Source organism: Anomaloglossus baeobatrachus, chromosome 1, assembly GCF_048569485.1.
Source record: "Anomaloglossus baeobatrachus isolate aAnoBae1 chromosome 1, aAnoBae1.hap1, whole genome shotgun sequence".
Classification (NCBI taxonomy): Eukaryota; Metazoa; Chordata; class Amphibia; order Anura; family Aromobatidae; genus Anomaloglossus; species Anomaloglossus baeobatrachus.
In genome coordinates, this window is record NC_134353.1 from 920,511,763 (window position 1) to 920,529,445 (window position 17,683).

The following is a 17,683-nucleotide window of genomic DNA, read 5'->3' on the forward strand; positions in this document are numbered from 1 at the left end:
CCCCAAGCTGCTCTGTGATGCCCCTGATCTTATCAGGGTGTCACAGGGAACTGCACTCCTTTTTCTTATGGTGCAGAACCCACCCTCTATGGTTCTGAGATCCTAACTATTGGTATTGCTTCCATCAGCATTCAAATCCTAACCACACCTCACATCACACCCTGTCAGGCACAACAGTGGGGGGTCTAGTTGGAAAAGGTTCACCCGCCTAGGGGTCAGGCAGACTGGTGGGAGGGACATAGTGAGTTGAGTAGTAGCCCTCAGAGAGTGAGGAGCTGGGGGGTATTGTAGCTCCCTTGGAGACTTTGGCTAGGTCGCAGATGGTGGTCTGGGACCGGAGGCGTCGGAGACCCGGTCGCAGGGTATTGGAGAAGGGTGCCCAGACTTAGTTTTGGAGAACAGTCGGCACCGGAAAATCTAGTGACCGGTACCGAGCACGGTGGGGTACTGGACCCTAGATCAGGGAGTAGTTTCATGCAACCTGATAATTTAACCTGTGGAGGATAGTCTCTTTATAAACTTTCCCCAAGAGCTCAGAGATCGAAGGCAATAACACAACAAGGGGGATAGGGCTTTCCAGCTTCTGCGGCCCACTGAAATCCCAAGTGTCAGCCGTCGAGAGCACAGCTCCTCTATTTAACCATAGGGAGCGGGACCCAGACAGCTTCAGGCCGAGGGGTCACTCAGAAACGTCTAAACACAAGTGCATGGAGGCAGGCTCCAGACCACCAGCAATACCAACGGGGACGGATTCCCGGACGAGCTCCCCAGAGAGGCAGCGGCACCCAGAGACTTGGTTTACTCCTGTGCCAGAGTCTGCTTAATGGTCGCACCAACATCAACACGGCATGAGTGAGTGTGCTGCTCATCCCCCTTTGTCCTGCCTGCCGCATAGTCTGCACCACGCTTCCCTACACCTCCACCATCCGGAGTCCTGGGGCCTCCCCTGCCCGTGGAGGGAACATCATCCATCTCCCCCGAGTACTCCTATCGACAGCGGTAGTACTCCCCTTACCGCGAGCCACGGGTGTCCTGGAGCTGCGAGCTCTGCTCTTTCCTGGGGCACCGGGATCTGCTCTGGGGCTTCAAAGAAATGGAGTCTGGAGTCTGCGCCTGCGCTAATGAGAGCTTGAGCTGATATCTCCATTTGCGATTGCGCCGACTTTGGGCGCCATTATTTGAAGTACTCACCGCTTTTGGCTAATCAGATGCCCGCCGCCGCAGGCTGCCCAGATGCAGGCCACACAGAGCCCCATTGCCGCAGGCCACACAGAGCCCCGTAGCCACGGCACAGAGCAGCGATGGCTACATTCGGATTTTAAGACGCATCCCTCATTTTCTTCCCAAAATCTTGGGAGGAAAAGTGCGTCTTATAATCTGAAAAATACGGTATACAATTTGTAAAAACTCCTTATCTCCCTTGACTATGCCACTCTTTCTGTTTGTTGCGTCACTCCATTGTAGAGATGTTCACATTTGTTTCTTCTGGAACGAATATTTGCGAAATTTCTTGTCAAAAGCAATGCTTTGAAAAAGTATTCATACCCTGTGAACTTTTTCACTTTTTTTTTTTTTTTTTTTTTGTTACACCTACAAACTTCCAGCTTATTATTATTATTATTATTATTATTATTATTATTATTATTTATTTTTTATTTTTTTTTTTTTTTTCTCTCCAAGCACTGGGGTAGCGATTTAAATGTAAGTCCCGTGCCATATAGTTACCTTCAGCCTTTTCACATTATACAGATGCCGCTATGGTCCTGCGGCGCCATCTTGGGCCCGTAACTCTTGACTGGCTGGAAGTCAAAAGTTACTTCACAAGGACTCAGTGCATCTCTGAGAGCCAGAATGAGGCTCTCCTAGACTTGTATTGTGACCTCTGGCGCTCTCCATGAACTACTGGAGCTGCCGGCAGGTCACAAATCATAGACCGAGTGGAGCGATGCTGGAAAAAGATGAAGACACTGAAAGGTGATTTATATGACAGGGGGCAGGAACTTTCATTTAAAGCACCATTCCACCCGTGAAATAAAAAAGCAAATGCTGGAGTGGCGCTGTTCATTGGAATTTTATATGTAGTAAAACTGAAATGACAAAGGGGGGGGGGGGGGGGCGCAGATGGTGTCTTATCCAACGGTCCCACTAAGAATTATATTATGTGCACTAACCTGGTGCGGTTCTGTTACAGACACAACCACTATAGCCACGTGTTGAGGAAGGCTGCTGCATAACCCAAAAGGATAGCGTTGGAGGAGATGGAAGAAAAGGGTTAATCCGCGCTGCCATAAGATGATCAATGGGGATTAAGATATTTGATTTTATTCGACGCGTTTCGGAGCTGTATGACTCCATCTTCAGGAACAAAAATCAAGATACTGATATTCCTAATGAAAGGAAGATCAGTATCTTTATGTCATACAGTCAGGGCCAGAAATATTTGGAGAGTGACACAAGTTTTGTTATTTTAGCTGTTTACAAAAACATGTTCAGAAATACAATTATATATATAATATGGGCTGAAAGTGCACACTCCCAGCTGCAATATGAGAGTTTTCACATCCAAATCGGAGAAAGGGTTTAGGAATCATAGCTCTGTAATGCATAGCCTCCCCTTTTTCAAGGGACCAAAAGTAATTGGACAAGGGACTCTAAGGGCTGCAATTAACTCTGAAGGCGTCTCCCTCGTTAACCTGTAATCAATGAAATAGTTTAAAGGTCTGGGGTTGATTACAGGTGTGTGGTTTTGCATTTGGAAGCTGTTGCTGTGACCAGACAACATGCGGTCTAAGGAACTCTCAATTGAGGTGAAGCAGAACATCCTGAGGCTGAAAAAAAAGAAAAAATCCATCAGAGAGATAGCAGAAATGCTTGGAGTAGCAAAATCAACAGTCGGGTACATTCTGAGAAAAAAGGAATTGACTGGTGAGCTTGGAAACTCAAAAAGGCCTGGGCGTCCACGGATGACAACAGTGGTCGATGATCGCCGCATACTTTCTTTGGTGAAGAAGAACCCATTCACAACATCAACTGAAGTCCAGAACACTCTCAGTGAAGTAGGTGTATCTGTCTCTAAGTCAACAGTAAAGAGAAGACTCCATGAAAGTAAATACAAAGGGTTCACATCTAGATGCAAACCATTCATCAATTCCAAAAATAGACAGGCCAGAGTTAAATTTGCTGAAACACACCTCATGAAGCCAGCTCAGTTCTGGAAAAGTATTCTATGGACAGATGAGACAAAGATCAACCTGTACCAGAATGATGGGAAGAAAAAAGTTTGGAGAAGAAAGGGAACGGCACATGATCCAAGGCACACCACATCCTCTGTAAAACATGGTGGAGGCAACGTGATGGCATGGGCATGCATGGCTTTCAATGGCACTGGGTCACTTGTGTTTATTGATGACATAACAGCAGACAAGAGTAGCCGGATGAATTCTGAAGTGTACCGGGATATATTTTCAGCCCAGATTCAGCCAAATGCCGCAAAGTTGATTGGACGGCGCTTCATAGTACAGATGGACAATGACCCCAAGCATACATCCAAAGCTACCCAGGAGTTCATGAGTGCAAAAAAGTGGAACATTCTGCAATGGCCAAGTCAATCACCAGATCTTAACCCAATTGAGCATGCATTTTACTTGCTCAAATCCAGACTTAAGACGGAAAGACCCACAAACAAGCAAGACCTGAAGGCTGCGGCTGTAAAGGCCTGGCAAAGCATTAAGAAGGAGGAAACCCAGCGTTTGGTGATGTCCATGGGTTCCAGACTTAAGGCAGTGATTGCCTCCAAAGGATTCGCAACAAAATATTGAAAATAAAAATATTTTGTTTGGGTTTGGTTTATTTGTCCAATTACTTTTGACCTCCTAAAATGTGGAGTGTTTGTAAAGAAATGTGTACAATTCCTACAATTTCTACAATTTCTATCAGATATTTTTATTCAAACCTTCAAATTAAACGTTACAATCTGCACTTGAATTCTGTTGTAGAGGTTTCATTTCAAATCCAATGTGGTGGCATGCAGCGCCCAACTCGCGAAAATTGTGTCACTGTCCAAATATTTCTGGACCTAACTGTATGTCAGGTGCTTACACATCACCCGCGTGCCTCTTTTTGGATATTAGCGTTCTATTTAAAGAGATCATCTCTATGGACTATGTAATGTACATTATTGACTTTTGTTCCTGAAGGAGTCATACAGCTCCGAAACGCGTCAAACAATAAAATCAAATACTTTAATCCCCATTGAACTTCAGTGACCTTCTGCTGGTAGCGCGGATTCATCCTTTTCTTCCATCTCCTCCAACGTATTGGAATTTTATGTGATATACCAACTCTCAGTAGCAAGTATTTGTGAAGTGTAAAGGAAATGATACATCAGTTTTTACATCTATAAACTGTGACGTGCATTTGTATTCAGCCCCCTGTAGTCTGACGCCCCTGAATAAAATCCTGTCCTATGACTCCTCAGAGGTTTGTTTGAGAACATTAGTGATGAAACAGCATAATGAAAACTAAGGAACACACCAGACAGGAACATAGTGCCGGAATCAGCGCATGCGTGCACCATGATCTCCGGCGCCATTTTACTGATCACAATGTGGAGATGACTATGACCGGCGGTGGAGCATGCGCTGATGAAAGAAAAAAAAAAAGCAAACAATATGTACTTGCGCCGTCATTCTTCACGTTTATCTTTAGTGTCTTCAATAAAATGGCGCCGGAGATTGCGGTGCATGAATGTGCTGATTCCGGTCCCATTTTATTGAAGAGTTGGTGAAAAACTTGAAGATAATACTAAGCACGCACCGGACATAGCACTATTTGCGGTGGCAGAGGGTAGGAATTTGAACAGAGAGGGGGCAGGCAGCCAGGGAAGGAATCATTACTGAAGACACGATACACATTGTCCAGCTCGGATGCACACGCCACTCAACCAATCCACTTATTTCTGGACCTTTTGATAGGATCATTGCAGTCAAAAATATTATCTCTAAACTGAATGTATGATTTGATTCACAATCCTAGCGCCAGTATGGCACTGCCTTTACTTTATATGTGAAAATCCTGCTGGTGGGTTTCCTTTAAAATGGACTACAATGGGGAGCTGTCACAGCCGATCATAGATGGTGAATGTGACTGGTTTAGCTATTAAAATAAGAAGCCAGTCTCCTCTACACATGACACTGGTCATGAAACTGAGTGCATGCAGAACAAAAGCCATATTAGGGTTGTATGAGGAATGTGGGTTGCATTAATATCCTAGGCAGGTTAACGATGCAACAGTTTTTATTCCACATACTGTTTTACAGCAACCATAGTCCTTATTCTCCTCCAGACGTTTCATGTATTCAGCTCCAACCGGCAACAATAGTCCTTAGGATAGTTCTTCAATCCAGATGATGGATATCATGACCATAGCACGGGTATCCAGCTCAAATCTCTCTAGTCCATTCATGGGTACCATCAGGACTTGGCCACAGCAACAGACCCTTGCCTTTCCATATCCGAGTACTAACTACCTCTAAACATGTGTCTCTTGGCTTTTCTACCTATTTTGGGATCAGACCCCTGGATGAGGAGACATGATCACCTCCCACCCCCTTAAACATTTGTTTCATGTATCTGCAAGTATGAAGGAGGGCAGTCTCCAGGCCAGTCTGCAGGATTGTGTATCGGGGAGTGGAACAATAGATGCACAACCACCCACCAGTTGAAGGACAATGTATCCTTCTGCAGGCTTGATTACATTAGAGTCCATGGAGGCCAACTAGCATACACACATTTACAACCCCTTCCCTCTTTAAATTGTGAATACACAGGAGAAATAGAGTATATAAGGTGCAAAAATATAACAAAGTTTATTATAGTGCATGATTAAAATGACACACAAAAAATCATCAGGGTCAGGATAAAACCACAGTATAAAACCACATGAAGGGGTAAATGTTCTATGGGGCTCGGATTGTCAGGAAAAAATGCCGTTTATAGAATATCAAGGACAAGGGACCATCCATGGAATAAAACTGATACATACAGTATGGAAAAAATCATTGCTCATAAAAACATCATGAGAAAGGATAGTAATGCTGGTAAAGTGCATGTGCTCAATCCTAACATAATAAATACCATGGGCAATGATACTGAGGTGGTTGTCCTAAAGTAAGGTGCTTTCAGAGGCAAAAAGAGCTCCCAAGGGGGTATAACCATCCAATCTACCCTGAGGCCATCCTTCAACGTACGTTTCGCTTGGTGGTATAATCACAGTGGCTCCAGCTTCATCAGGAATAGGCGAATTTAAATTGTGTACCTTAAACCTGACAAGCAAGAAATCCCTAATTAAACACAACAATAAGATTGACGTAACTGGTGCTCCGTGCTGTAAAAAATCTGAATCCCTTAGAGCTGTGAGCTCCATCTCCATTGGTCCAACAGTCTTTAGTTCATGGCCAGCTCTTAACAGGCAAACTCCAATCTAACTTTGCAACAAAGTCAAGGTTTATGTCTATTCTGGTTGCGGCATCATTGCTTTGTTCATCACTAGGGGTGCTAAGCTTGCCAGATCATTAAAGCAACAAGAGAGATATGCTAGGACCACTCAGTGGCAGAAGACATCTAACGCTACTGCTACTCTGAGGTGGAGGCCCCAATTTTAGGGGATGCATTGGTACATGCAGCAGATTTCCCAGGACAACACCCAAATCTTGGGATTGCTTCTCAACATCTTGGACAGTTGAAAGCTATGCTTTGCATACATCTAAAAAAAAATTTTCAAGTGTTTAATTGGGCAACCCCCCTATAAGCTTTATTTTAAAATGCAGACAAAAACACCACCTTATGCTTATAGACACCTTATTTCATTGGGTGCCATTGAAATGACTCCACAGTTCTTTTCCCTCCCAAGTACAGGGTATAATTTTGGCTAATTGTACAATGTGTTGTATGTGGAGATACTACGACAATTCATTTTGCCATGAAGTCTTTATTTACGTAATATTAATGCTATCTTCTTGGACCTTGTTTCTCATTTAAGATCCCTTGATCTTCGAGATATGGTTGGTCTAACAGTCTCTCCTGAGATCTCCTTGGTGGATGAACCTGTGAAGATCCAAGCTTGGGGCCTTCCTCCCGACCAGATAATCACTCTAAGAGCATGGGTGAAGGATGAGAAAGGGCAACTCTTTAACTCTAGAGCTTTCTACAAGACAGACATGGAAGGGAAGGTGGACTTGGAGAAATCTACGGCCACTGGTGGAGACTTCCATGGAGTCTGTCCTATGGGCCTATTTTGGGCTCTGAAACCAACAACCCCATTTCTAAGGCTGATAAAACGTGATGTAATGGGAAGTCCTTTCTTGGTTCATCTGGAGCTATATTCCTCATTGATGCTCAATCCGCTTCCTGGAGATGAACCTGCTGCCACCAAGGTCATTGAAAGATGGCACTCAGCTCCAGGTGTCCAAAGAATATTAATAAGAGAAGGACGGGTACGAGGAGCACTTTTTCTGCCACCTGGTAAGTAACAGTGTGTATATACTTACACCAACCAGTGATTAATTATAATTGCCATACAGATGTAATAATAACCATGTTCATGTACTGACACAGTTATTAAGATTGGTGGTAGTTGTCAGCCATTGGTCCTAGATAATCTGTGATGTACATATAACAAGGGCAGTTAATTTGCCGAGTGTAACAGCACAGGTCCTTAGGGACCACCATGATCCGAAGAATGAAAAGGCAAGCAGAGATGGTATAGAGCTCTCTCCCTTCACCCCCCCCCCCTCCCCCACCGGCTTTCACTTTATTTAAAGCACTACTCCAGCATGTTTTTGGTTTGTTTTGTTTTTTATTGCACTGCTGGAGTGGTGCTTTTAACTGTAAGTTCCCTGACCCTGTCATAAACTCACTTACTGCTGTCTTTATCTCTTCCCAATGTCACTCTGGCCGGCCACCTGTGATTTGTGACCTGCCTACAGCTCCAGTGTTTCAATACAACTCTATGACAGCCTTGTTCTGGCTCTCTTAAGCCTGCTTTACACGAGACGATTGATTGTGCGATGGCACAATCGATCGTACCCGCCCCCGTTGTTTTTGCGTCACGGGCAATTAGTTGCCCATGGCACACAAACTCGTTTAACCCCCGTCACACGTACTTACCTTCCGGACGACCTCGCTGTGGGCGACGAACGTCCACTTCCTGGAGTGGGCGGGACGTTCGGCGTCACAGTGACGTCACACGGCAGGCGGCCAATAGAAGCGGAGGGGCGGAGATGAGCGGGATGTAAACATCCCGCCCACCTCCTTCCTTCCATTAAGCAGTCAGGTGCCGCGGGAGGCAGGTAAAGCTGTTGTTCATTGTTCCCGTGGTGTCACACGGAGCAACGTGTGATGCCACGGAAACTATGAACTACCGCCGCCATTTTAATTAAACAATTTTATGAAACCTAGCGTCGAGTACACGACTTACGATTTGTGAGCGATACTGCGTCGCTAGGAGGTGTCACACGAAACCACGTCGTGCGGTATGCCGGATGTGCATCACGAAAACCGTGACCCCCAACAACATATCGCACAATCTATCGTCTCGTATAAAGCCCGCTTTAGAGTTGCATTGAGTGCTTTTTGACTTCCAGCCTTTCAGAAATTACAGACATAAGAGGGTGCAGTGGGACCGTTGCAGTGCTAAAAAACTATGAAGTCGCCGTAAGGTAAGTATATAACGGGGAAGGAGACTTTCATTTTAAGCGCTACTCCAGCGCTGGAAAAAAAACCCCAAAAACAAAACAAAATGCTGTAGTGGTGCTTTATGTGAATTAGGCTGGCTTGCGTGCCCAGGACTGCTGCTGATCAGGGAACAAAATTAAAGTAAGGCACTTCTATACCTTCTATACCAGTTCTCAAGATGGCTGGCACATAGCTGGATTCCAACCATCAGAAAGGGATAGCATATCCTTGTGATAAGCACTCATATTATTATATTGTAAAACTCCTTTATATCAGTGATGATATTGCTGTGATCACAGGTCTGTTTAAGCTACAAAGTTCCACCGACACCTGCAATACCTATCTCCAAATTCTGCCATCTAGCTAAAGCCTCTTGCTTAGCACAGTACACACCTTACTAGTCTAAGATTTATAAGCCGTGATGGGCAGACCCGGACTGGAAAAGTCCGGAACCGCGCAGTTTAAAAGGTACCTGAGGGCCGGGCCCAGAATTCTCAGGGAATTGCAGAAATTGATTCGCATCCAGCGTTCGGAAAATACGAAAAACTAAATAAAGCAAGACGGCTATACTTACCAAGTCTGTGGCGTGGCTGTACCTGATCCCGTGGCTGCTCATTCACTTCCGGGGTCACTCATTACCTTCATTGCCTATGTACTGCTTTCCCCAACCACCGGCGTCTGTGATTGGTTGCCGTCACACGCGCTGAGTGGCATTGTGTCAGCTGGCTGCTTCCAATGCACCTGTATCGTACAGTAAAAAAAAAAAAAAAAAAAAAAACTGGCATAGGATCCCACCACATTATATCTAGCACAGAAGAAGCATAGTATTCTCAGGCTGGGGAGACCCATGCTTATTGGGCCCCCTCAGCCTAAAAATAGCAGCCTGCAGCTGCCTAGGATTGTCGCATCTATTAGATGTGAAAGTCCCGGCACTCTACACGGCTCTTCCCGATTTGCCCTGGTGCAGTGGTAATCGAGGTAAGGGGTTAACTGCAGCTCACAGCTGCCACTAAGCTCCAGATGAGTAATGGGAGGCATCTATGAGACCCTCTATTATTAATCTTTAAGTGAAAAGAAATAAACACGAAAAAAATCCTTTATTTGAAATAAAATATAAAGAAAACACCCTCTATTGCCACTTTATTTACCACCAAGACACCCCTGCAGGTCTGAGATAATCCACACGAGGTCCCACGACTATTCCAGCTCTGCTACATCTGAGTCACATCTACTGCCATTGAACATGACTGCCCACTTTGAGCTTCAGGCAGAGACTGAGTGAGCCACATGATTAGTGGGGACGTTACTCAGGTTAGTTGCGTTCACAGCTGGAGGTTCCCACAGTCCTCCACCTGTGACTGCAGGTAACCTGACAGCCGTAAAGTTAGTGACCTCCACTCTAGTCCTACTGCCTGAAGGAGGCCTTCTTTTGAAATATTCTTAGTATGAGACTCTTTGCTTTTTTTTTTTTCTCTTTTTTTTTTTTTTCTCTCCTATCTTCCAATCACAATATGGATCATTAGGCCAGAATCACACTTGCTAGTGCCTCGCGTGTAACTCGCGCGAGTCTCTCATGGTAGAACCCGGCATGGCCGCACACTCTCCTGACAGGAGCGGGTCGGTTGCATGTATCTCTATGCAGCTCAGACGCTCCTGTATGCATAGTGTGCGGCCATGCCGGGTTCTACCATCAGAGACTCGCGCGAGTTACACGCGATGCACTAGCAAGTGTCATTCTGGCCTTTGAAGTAGATCTGAAACCTCCATGATGGTGAGATTATTTTTCAATTAGGTTTTTTTTTTTTTTTAGCTATTCAAAAGTTAACATTTTAAGTCTTTGAAGGGGTTTTCCAGTTTCGAAAAACTCCTGCCCAGCAGTTTTTCCTTTGCTCACCCTGTCCAGCTCTGAGTCTTTGTTATTGTCTTCAGAGCTCACACCTCGTTGACAGTGCTGCAACCAGTAAAGCTGGTGTCACACACAGCGACAACGACAACGACGTCGCTGCTACGTCACCATTTTCTGTGACGTTGCAGCGACGTCGCTGTCGCTGTGTGTGACATCCAGCAACGACCTGGCCCCTGCTGTGAGGTCGCCGGTCGTTGCTGAATGTCCAGCTTCATTTTTTGGTCGTCACTCTCCCGCTGTGACACACACATCGCTGTGTGTGACAGCGAGAGAGCGACGAAATGAAGCGAGCAGGAGCCGGCACTGGCAGCTGCGGTAAGCTGTAACCAGCGTAAACATCGGGTAACCAAGGGAAGACCTTTCCCTGGTTACCCGATGTTTACGCTGGTTACCAGCCTCCGCCGCCCTTGCTGCCAGTGCCGGCTCCTGCACTGTGACATGTGGCTGCAGTATGCATCGGGTAATTAACCCGATGTATACTGTAGGAAGGAGAGCAAGGAGCCAGCGCTAAGCAGTGCGCGCGGCTCCCTGCTCTCTGAACTGTGACATGTAGCTGCAGCACACATCGGGTTAATTAACCCGATGTGTGCTGCAGGAGAGCAAAGAGCCAGCGCTAAGCGCGGCTCCCTGCTCTCTGAACATGTAACACAGCGACCTTATGATCGCTGCTTCTGCTGTGTTTGACAGCTAAGCAGCGATCATAACAGCGACTTACAAGGTCGCTGTTACGTCACCGAAAATGGTGACGTAACAGCGACGTCGTTGTCGCTGTCGTTTAGTGTGAACCCAGCTTAAGTGTGCTCAGCGGGTTTGCCTTAACTGACATCATCGGCTGCTGAGCTCAGTTATTGGCTGTAGCACGGTCAGGATGACATCACTGCTGCAGACCATATCAATTGAGGTGGAAACTCTTCACTAGATCTGAGGAAGGTGAGTAAAGGAAAGTTTGTGTTTTTTAAAACTTCAACCAGTCAGCCAGGATTTTTCCAAAACTGAAAAACACCTTGAAACATTAGTTGTGTTTTTTTTCTTGTATTTTGCTGTATGTGGTTGAGATCCATTTTGTATTCTCTTCAGGTGAAGGACCCTTTCCAGGAGTTATTGACATGTTTGGAGGTGTTGGTGGCCTTTTAGAGTTTCGTAGTAGCCTCCTGGCCAGCCGTGGTTTTGCCTCTCTCGCTCTGGCTTATTTTGCGTATGATGATTTGCCCAGCTTTCTTGGTGAAGTGGATTTAAAATATTTTGAAGAAGCCGCTCAGTTTCTATGCGATCATCCAAAAGTAAGTTACAATTCTTTCTAACATGTTATCAAGTCTTAAAGGAAATCTGTCAGTTGAGTTAACCCTTCTAAGCCGTCTATATGGGAATGCAGAACATGGAGAATTAAATGATACCTTGATATATAATCTCATAAAAGTGAGTTCCCCACTTACATTTTTGTAAATATATATATTTTTATTGGACAACACTGAAGATCTGACATGTTGATGCAATGTAAATTAGTGTGCAGCTTGTAGAACAGTGTAACTTTGGTGTCCTCTAAATAACTCAACACACAGCCATTAATGTCTAAACCGCTTGGCAACAAAGTGAAATTGGCCCAATTAGCCATTTTCCCTCACCGATGTCATGGATCTCATTAGTATTACATTGGTGTTATCGCTCACACACGCTCTCATACTGGTCACTGGAAGTTCAACATTGCTCCTCATGGCAAATAATTCTTTAAGGATCTGAAAAAAAGAATTTGTTGCTCTACATAAAGATGGCCGACGCTATAAGAAGATTGCCAACACCCTGACACTGAGCTGCAGCACGGTGGCCAAGACCATTCAGCTGTCTAACAAGACAGGTTCCACTCAGAACAGGCCTCACCATTGTCAGCCACAGAAGTTGAGTGCACAGAGGTTGTCTTTTCAAAATAGACATATGAGTGCTTCCAGTAATGCTGCAGAAGTCACAGGGGTGGGGAGTCTGCTAGTCAGCGCTCAGACCATACACCGCACACTGCATAACATTGGTCTGCATGGCTGTCCTCTCAGAAGGAAGCCTCTTTTAAAGATGATACAGAAGAAAGTCCGCAAACAGTTTGCTGAAGATAAGAATAATGACATGGATTACTTGAACCATGTCTTCTGATCTGATGAAGCCAAAATAAACTTATTTGGTTCATATGGGGTCAAGTGTGTGTGGCAACAACTAAGTGAGGAGGACAGAGACAAGTGTGTCTTGCCTACAGTCAGACATGGTGGTGGGAGTGTCATGGTTTGGGGCTACATGAGTGCTGGCAGCTGTGGGGAGCTACAGGTCATTGAGGAAACCCATGAATGCCAGCATGTGACATACTGAAGCAGCGAATGATCCCCCTCCCTTCGTATTTCAACATGACGACCCCAAACACACCTTCAAGACCACCACTGCCTTGCTAAAGAAACTGACATTAAAGGTGCTGGACTGACTAAAGGGGGCTTTACACGCTATGATATCGCTAATGCGGAGTCGTTGGGGTCATGGAATTTGTGACGCACATCCGGCCGCATTAGCGATGTTGTTGCGCGTGACACCGATGAGCGATTTTGCATCGTCGCAAAAACGTGCAAAATCGCTCATCGGTGACATGGGGGTCCATTCTCAATTATCGTTACTGCACAAGTAACGAAGTTGTTCCTCGTTGCTGCGGCAGCACACATCGTTGTGTGTGACGCCGCAGGAATGAGGAAGCTCTCCTTACCTGCCTCCCGGCCGCTATGAGGAAGGAAGGAGGTGGGTGGGATGTTACGTCCCGCTCATCTCCGCCCCTCTGCTTCTATTGGGCGGCCGCTCAGTGACGTCACTGTGACGCCGCACGGACTGCCCCCTTAGAAAGGAGGCGGTTCACCGGTCACAGTGACGTCGCCGGGCAGGTAAGTATGTGTGACGGCTCTGGGCGATGTTGTGCGGCACGGGCAGCGATTTGCCTGTGTCGCACAACAGATGGGGGCGAGTACCCACGCTAGCGATATCGGGACCGATATCACAGTGTGTAAAGCGGCCTTAAGCGTCTCCAGACCAAACTCCTATTGACCATCTGTGCGGCCTCAAACGAAAGGTGGAGCAGCGCAAAGACCTCTAACATCCTCCAGCTCCATGATGTCATCATAGAGGATGGAACAGGATCCAGCGTCTCCTCTGAAGCTTTAGTGACGTCCATGCCCAAGAGTTAAGGCAGTTCTTGAAAATATTGGCCACACGAAATATTGACACTTTCGGCACATTTTGGCCATGTTCCCTTAGGAGTGTACTCCCTTTTGTTGCCAGCAGTTTAGACATTAATGGCTGTGTGTTGCGTTATTAGAGGACATCAAATTTACACTGTTATACAAGCTGTACACGGACACTGTACATTGAAGATGTATAACATTTACAAAAATGAGGGGTGTACTTTTGTGATACTGTATCTGTGATCTGAAGTTATTTCAGAGAAAGCCACAATTTTCTTATATGTAAATGAGCTGTTAGGATCTATGGCCTGGAAATAGATCTCCCTGAGAATTTGCCTCCAGAGCTTATTGTAAATGAAAGGTGTCATTGACAGTGGCGTTATTATGGCATTTGGGCATTATATATGGGGATCTTCCAAAAGGGTAGAGCCTTGTTTCCCTCTCTTAGACCGAGGTAGCTCTTGTATTACATGACCAGCCATAAATCTGATTGGCCAGGTTACTTGACTATATTTTCAATATGGCAGATACTAAAGAAAAAATAAATTGTTGAAAGATGCAATTTTTTAAGATAGTTTTGATGGAATAATCCCTTTAACACAGTATTAACTGTCTTAAGATGATGACAATATTAATGTCGCCCACCTCATACACCTAATAGATACATGGCCTTTTTTTCATCTTACCTTTTTAGGTATCAGGTGATGGAGTTGGAGTGGTCGCTATATGTAAAGGAGCTGAGATGGCTTTGGCTATGGCGTCCTACCTGCCTCAGGTCGCTGCTACAGTATGCATCAATGGAACCAATGCTGTGAATGGCAACAACCTAGTTTATGGTGACCTTCTTGTGAATGGCATACCCTATATAGTGGAAAGGCTTCTGGTAACAGACGTTTTGTCTCTCAGCGTTGCCAACACAATGGAGGATCCAAGAAAACCAGAATACCAGGACTCTATATTTCCCCTGGAGAAAGCCAGAGGCCCCATCCTCTTTATGGTGGGGGACAAAGACGAGAATTACAATAGTTTGTTCTTTGCCAGAGAAGCCAAATCCCGGGCAGAAAAGTATGGCAAGAAGGATGTGTATGTGCAATGTTATCCAGGAGCGGGGCATCTTATAGAGCCTCCCGGTTCCCCTTTCTGTCTAGTATCGCAGTCTCCGTTCTTTCCGCTTCCTTTGAATTGGGGTGGAGAACTTATACCACATTGTAGAGCGCAAGAAACTAGTTGGAAAGAGCTTCAAGAATTTCTCCGAACAAATATTAGGTGCTCTCGCCGAAATAAATTATGATCACTTCTATTCTTTGGGGAATCTTTGTACAGTCCTGTATCATACGCACAAAGCTGAGGGCTATTGAAATTTCCTTTACGTAGATTGGTTGATCCCATGTAAATGTCAATATTTAAGATACATTAATGATATTATTTTGGAATGAGAGGGACCCTCTACTGAAGACCTTCCTGAGGAGATGGAGTCCTGATTAAAAACAAGCATCACTCGTTCTGGTGGATTCATCCAAACAGTTGATAGACGGCCATTTATCTGAATGGTCACTAGTGGCTGTTTGTTTGCCGGGGATCTCAGGAGCCCAAGCCAGCTAATTCCATTGAGGGCTCACATATTATTAAAGAAATTGTATGTGATGTCATATACCCTTTACTCTGTAGAGGTACTGGACCCCAAAAACAAAATCTGTAACAAGGGCTCCACCCACTGGAATCTTATGTGGCCCGCTAAGATCCCTATGGGCCAGGTGTGAATGTTCTAAAATTATATAAACAGACTGAATTTTGTAATTTTACTTTTATTATCTTGACATTCCGTTCTTTTCGTTAATTTAATTAAATTACAATGAAAGCGAACATTACAAGCATTTTTTTATTGTCCAGCTACAATTTAATAAATTTAAAGCGTACCCATCACCAGGACAAATGAGACTTAATTTTGGCTGTTTATTCCTCCTGTTCACCTGATTACTCAATATTTATTTATTTTTTTTCTTTCAAATTCGTCATTCGGTTCCAGAGATATGAGCGTTTTTTCTTTTGTCTTTACCAGGGAGGCATCGCTCTTAGGCTATGTGCGCACGTTGCGTACAGTTCACTGCAGAAATTTCTGCAGCGATCTGAAGAGCACATGTGCGCTTCTAATCGCTGCAGAAAATGTCCGTAGTGAAGCTGATTCCATGCGCTCTGCCTGCAGCTCCTGCCATAGACAGAGCAGGAGCTGCTGGCAAAGCGCAGGAAAGAAGTGACATGTCACTTCTTTTTACGCAGCGCTTCGGCAGTAGCCGAAGCGCTGCGCTCTAAAGCGCCACGTGCGCACGGCCCCTGCACAATCTCCATAGACTGTGCAGAGGACGCAGGACGCATGCAGTTACGCTGCACTATAAAGCGCAGCGTAACTGCATGTATTTGCGCAACGTGCGCACATAGCCTCAGGATTCTCTAGGGGTGTGTTTTTAGGCTGCTCAACATTACCTTTTAAACCACACCCCTTTGGTAAATTCCTTAAAAATTACTACTAAAAAGTCCCATATCTCTTAAACCATATGTATAATATATATTTATATACATATTGTTTAGATAAATAAAATAAAAAAAAATGGAATGTATCAAAGAGCAAAAACATTTGGCCTGATGGAAAGTCTTCTCTAAAGGTAACCTTGTGTGGTGCATAGTGGAGTCCAACGGTGGTGATTTAATTGTTGTTGTTAATCTTTAATCATAAAACAACTTCACTTTGATAATGAACAATTTTTTTTTTTTTTTTTTTAACTGGGAACAACAGGTTGAATAACTATTTACAGGTAGCGATAGCAGATAGGTGTTTTGCACACTTAAAGTTCAAGGTACCCTCACTTAGGCCTCTTTCACATGTCAGTGATTCTGGTACATATGTGATGGTTTTTATACATACCAGAATCGCTGACATACGCAGACCCATTAAAATCAATGTGTATGCGCACACATCAGTGATTTTGTCACTGACCGTGTCTCCGTGCGGCATGCACGTGTGTCCGTGTGCTCCGCACGGAGACATGTCCATTTTTTTTTTTTCTGGCATTACTGATGTCCTACTGTGGTGTGATCCATGAAACACGTACCAGAAAAACACGTACATTGAAAATAAAAAGCTTTTTATACTCCCCTTCTCCAGCGACGCTGTGTTCAGCCGCTGCGCTCTGCTGCTTCCAGGCCGGCGCATTCTCATGCATATTCATTTATGCACCATACAGCCGACCCAGAAGTAGCTCCAGCGGGGTCAGCAGCGGTCGGAAACACAGCAGAGCCGAAGACTTCAGCACCACAGACAGCAGGAGCGGGTACAGGTGAGTATATGTCCATGTGCTATCACGGATAGCACATGGATAACCCACATGTGTCGTGAATCACGGCACATGGAGGGATATATGCGTTTTTTACACGTCAGTCAAAAACATCTGTGTTTTTCACTGACTTGTTAAACATGCCTTAGACAGAACTTTTAAAGGAAAACTTTCCTTATTTTGGCTGAGTTGTTCTTCACCTCTAAGGCAACTTATCCTTCTAGAAATCCTCTCAAAATGGAGGATATCAACTTTTTCCTCTTAACTGCCATCTCTCAATTGACTCTATCCTTCACTGCGTAGCCGGAGTTAGCACCTCTCACTCACATGTGACTCTTACAGCTGCAATCATTGACTAACTGCACAGGGGAAGCTTAAAGGGGTTATCCGGCTTATTTTGAGTTTTTTTCATTATTACCCTATTGGGCTACATTGGGGCAGGTAAGTAGATAGTGACCACTTACCTGCCCTGCTGTCAGCCCCTCTCCTCCGGCACAGAGTGTTCATGTGACCGC

General features: G+C 44.9%; 1 protein-coding gene across 2 annotated transcripts in view; it reads left to right on the forward strand.

The window, feature by feature from the left end:
* Window positions 1-15,772, forward strand: part of LOC142256223 (acyl-coenzyme A amino acid N-acyltransferase 1-like) — a 58,573-nt gene extending 42,801 nt beyond the window's left edge. For both annotated transcript variants that reach the window (XM_075327806.1, XM_075327798.1), the window contains exons 2-4: window positions 7,040-7,521; window positions 11,717-11,919; window positions 14,534-15,772. In XM_075327806.1, the coding sequence (XP_075183921.1) occupies window positions 7,059-7,521; window positions 11,717-11,919; window positions 14,534-15,130 (1,263 nt within the window). In that variant the 5' untranslated portion in view covers window positions 7,040-7,058 and the 3' untranslated portion in view covers window positions 15,131-15,772. The remainder of the gene's footprint in view (window positions 1-7,039; window positions 7,522-11,716; window positions 11,920-14,533) is intronic.
* The last annotated feature ends 1,911 nt before the right edge of the window (window positions 15,773-17,683 follow it).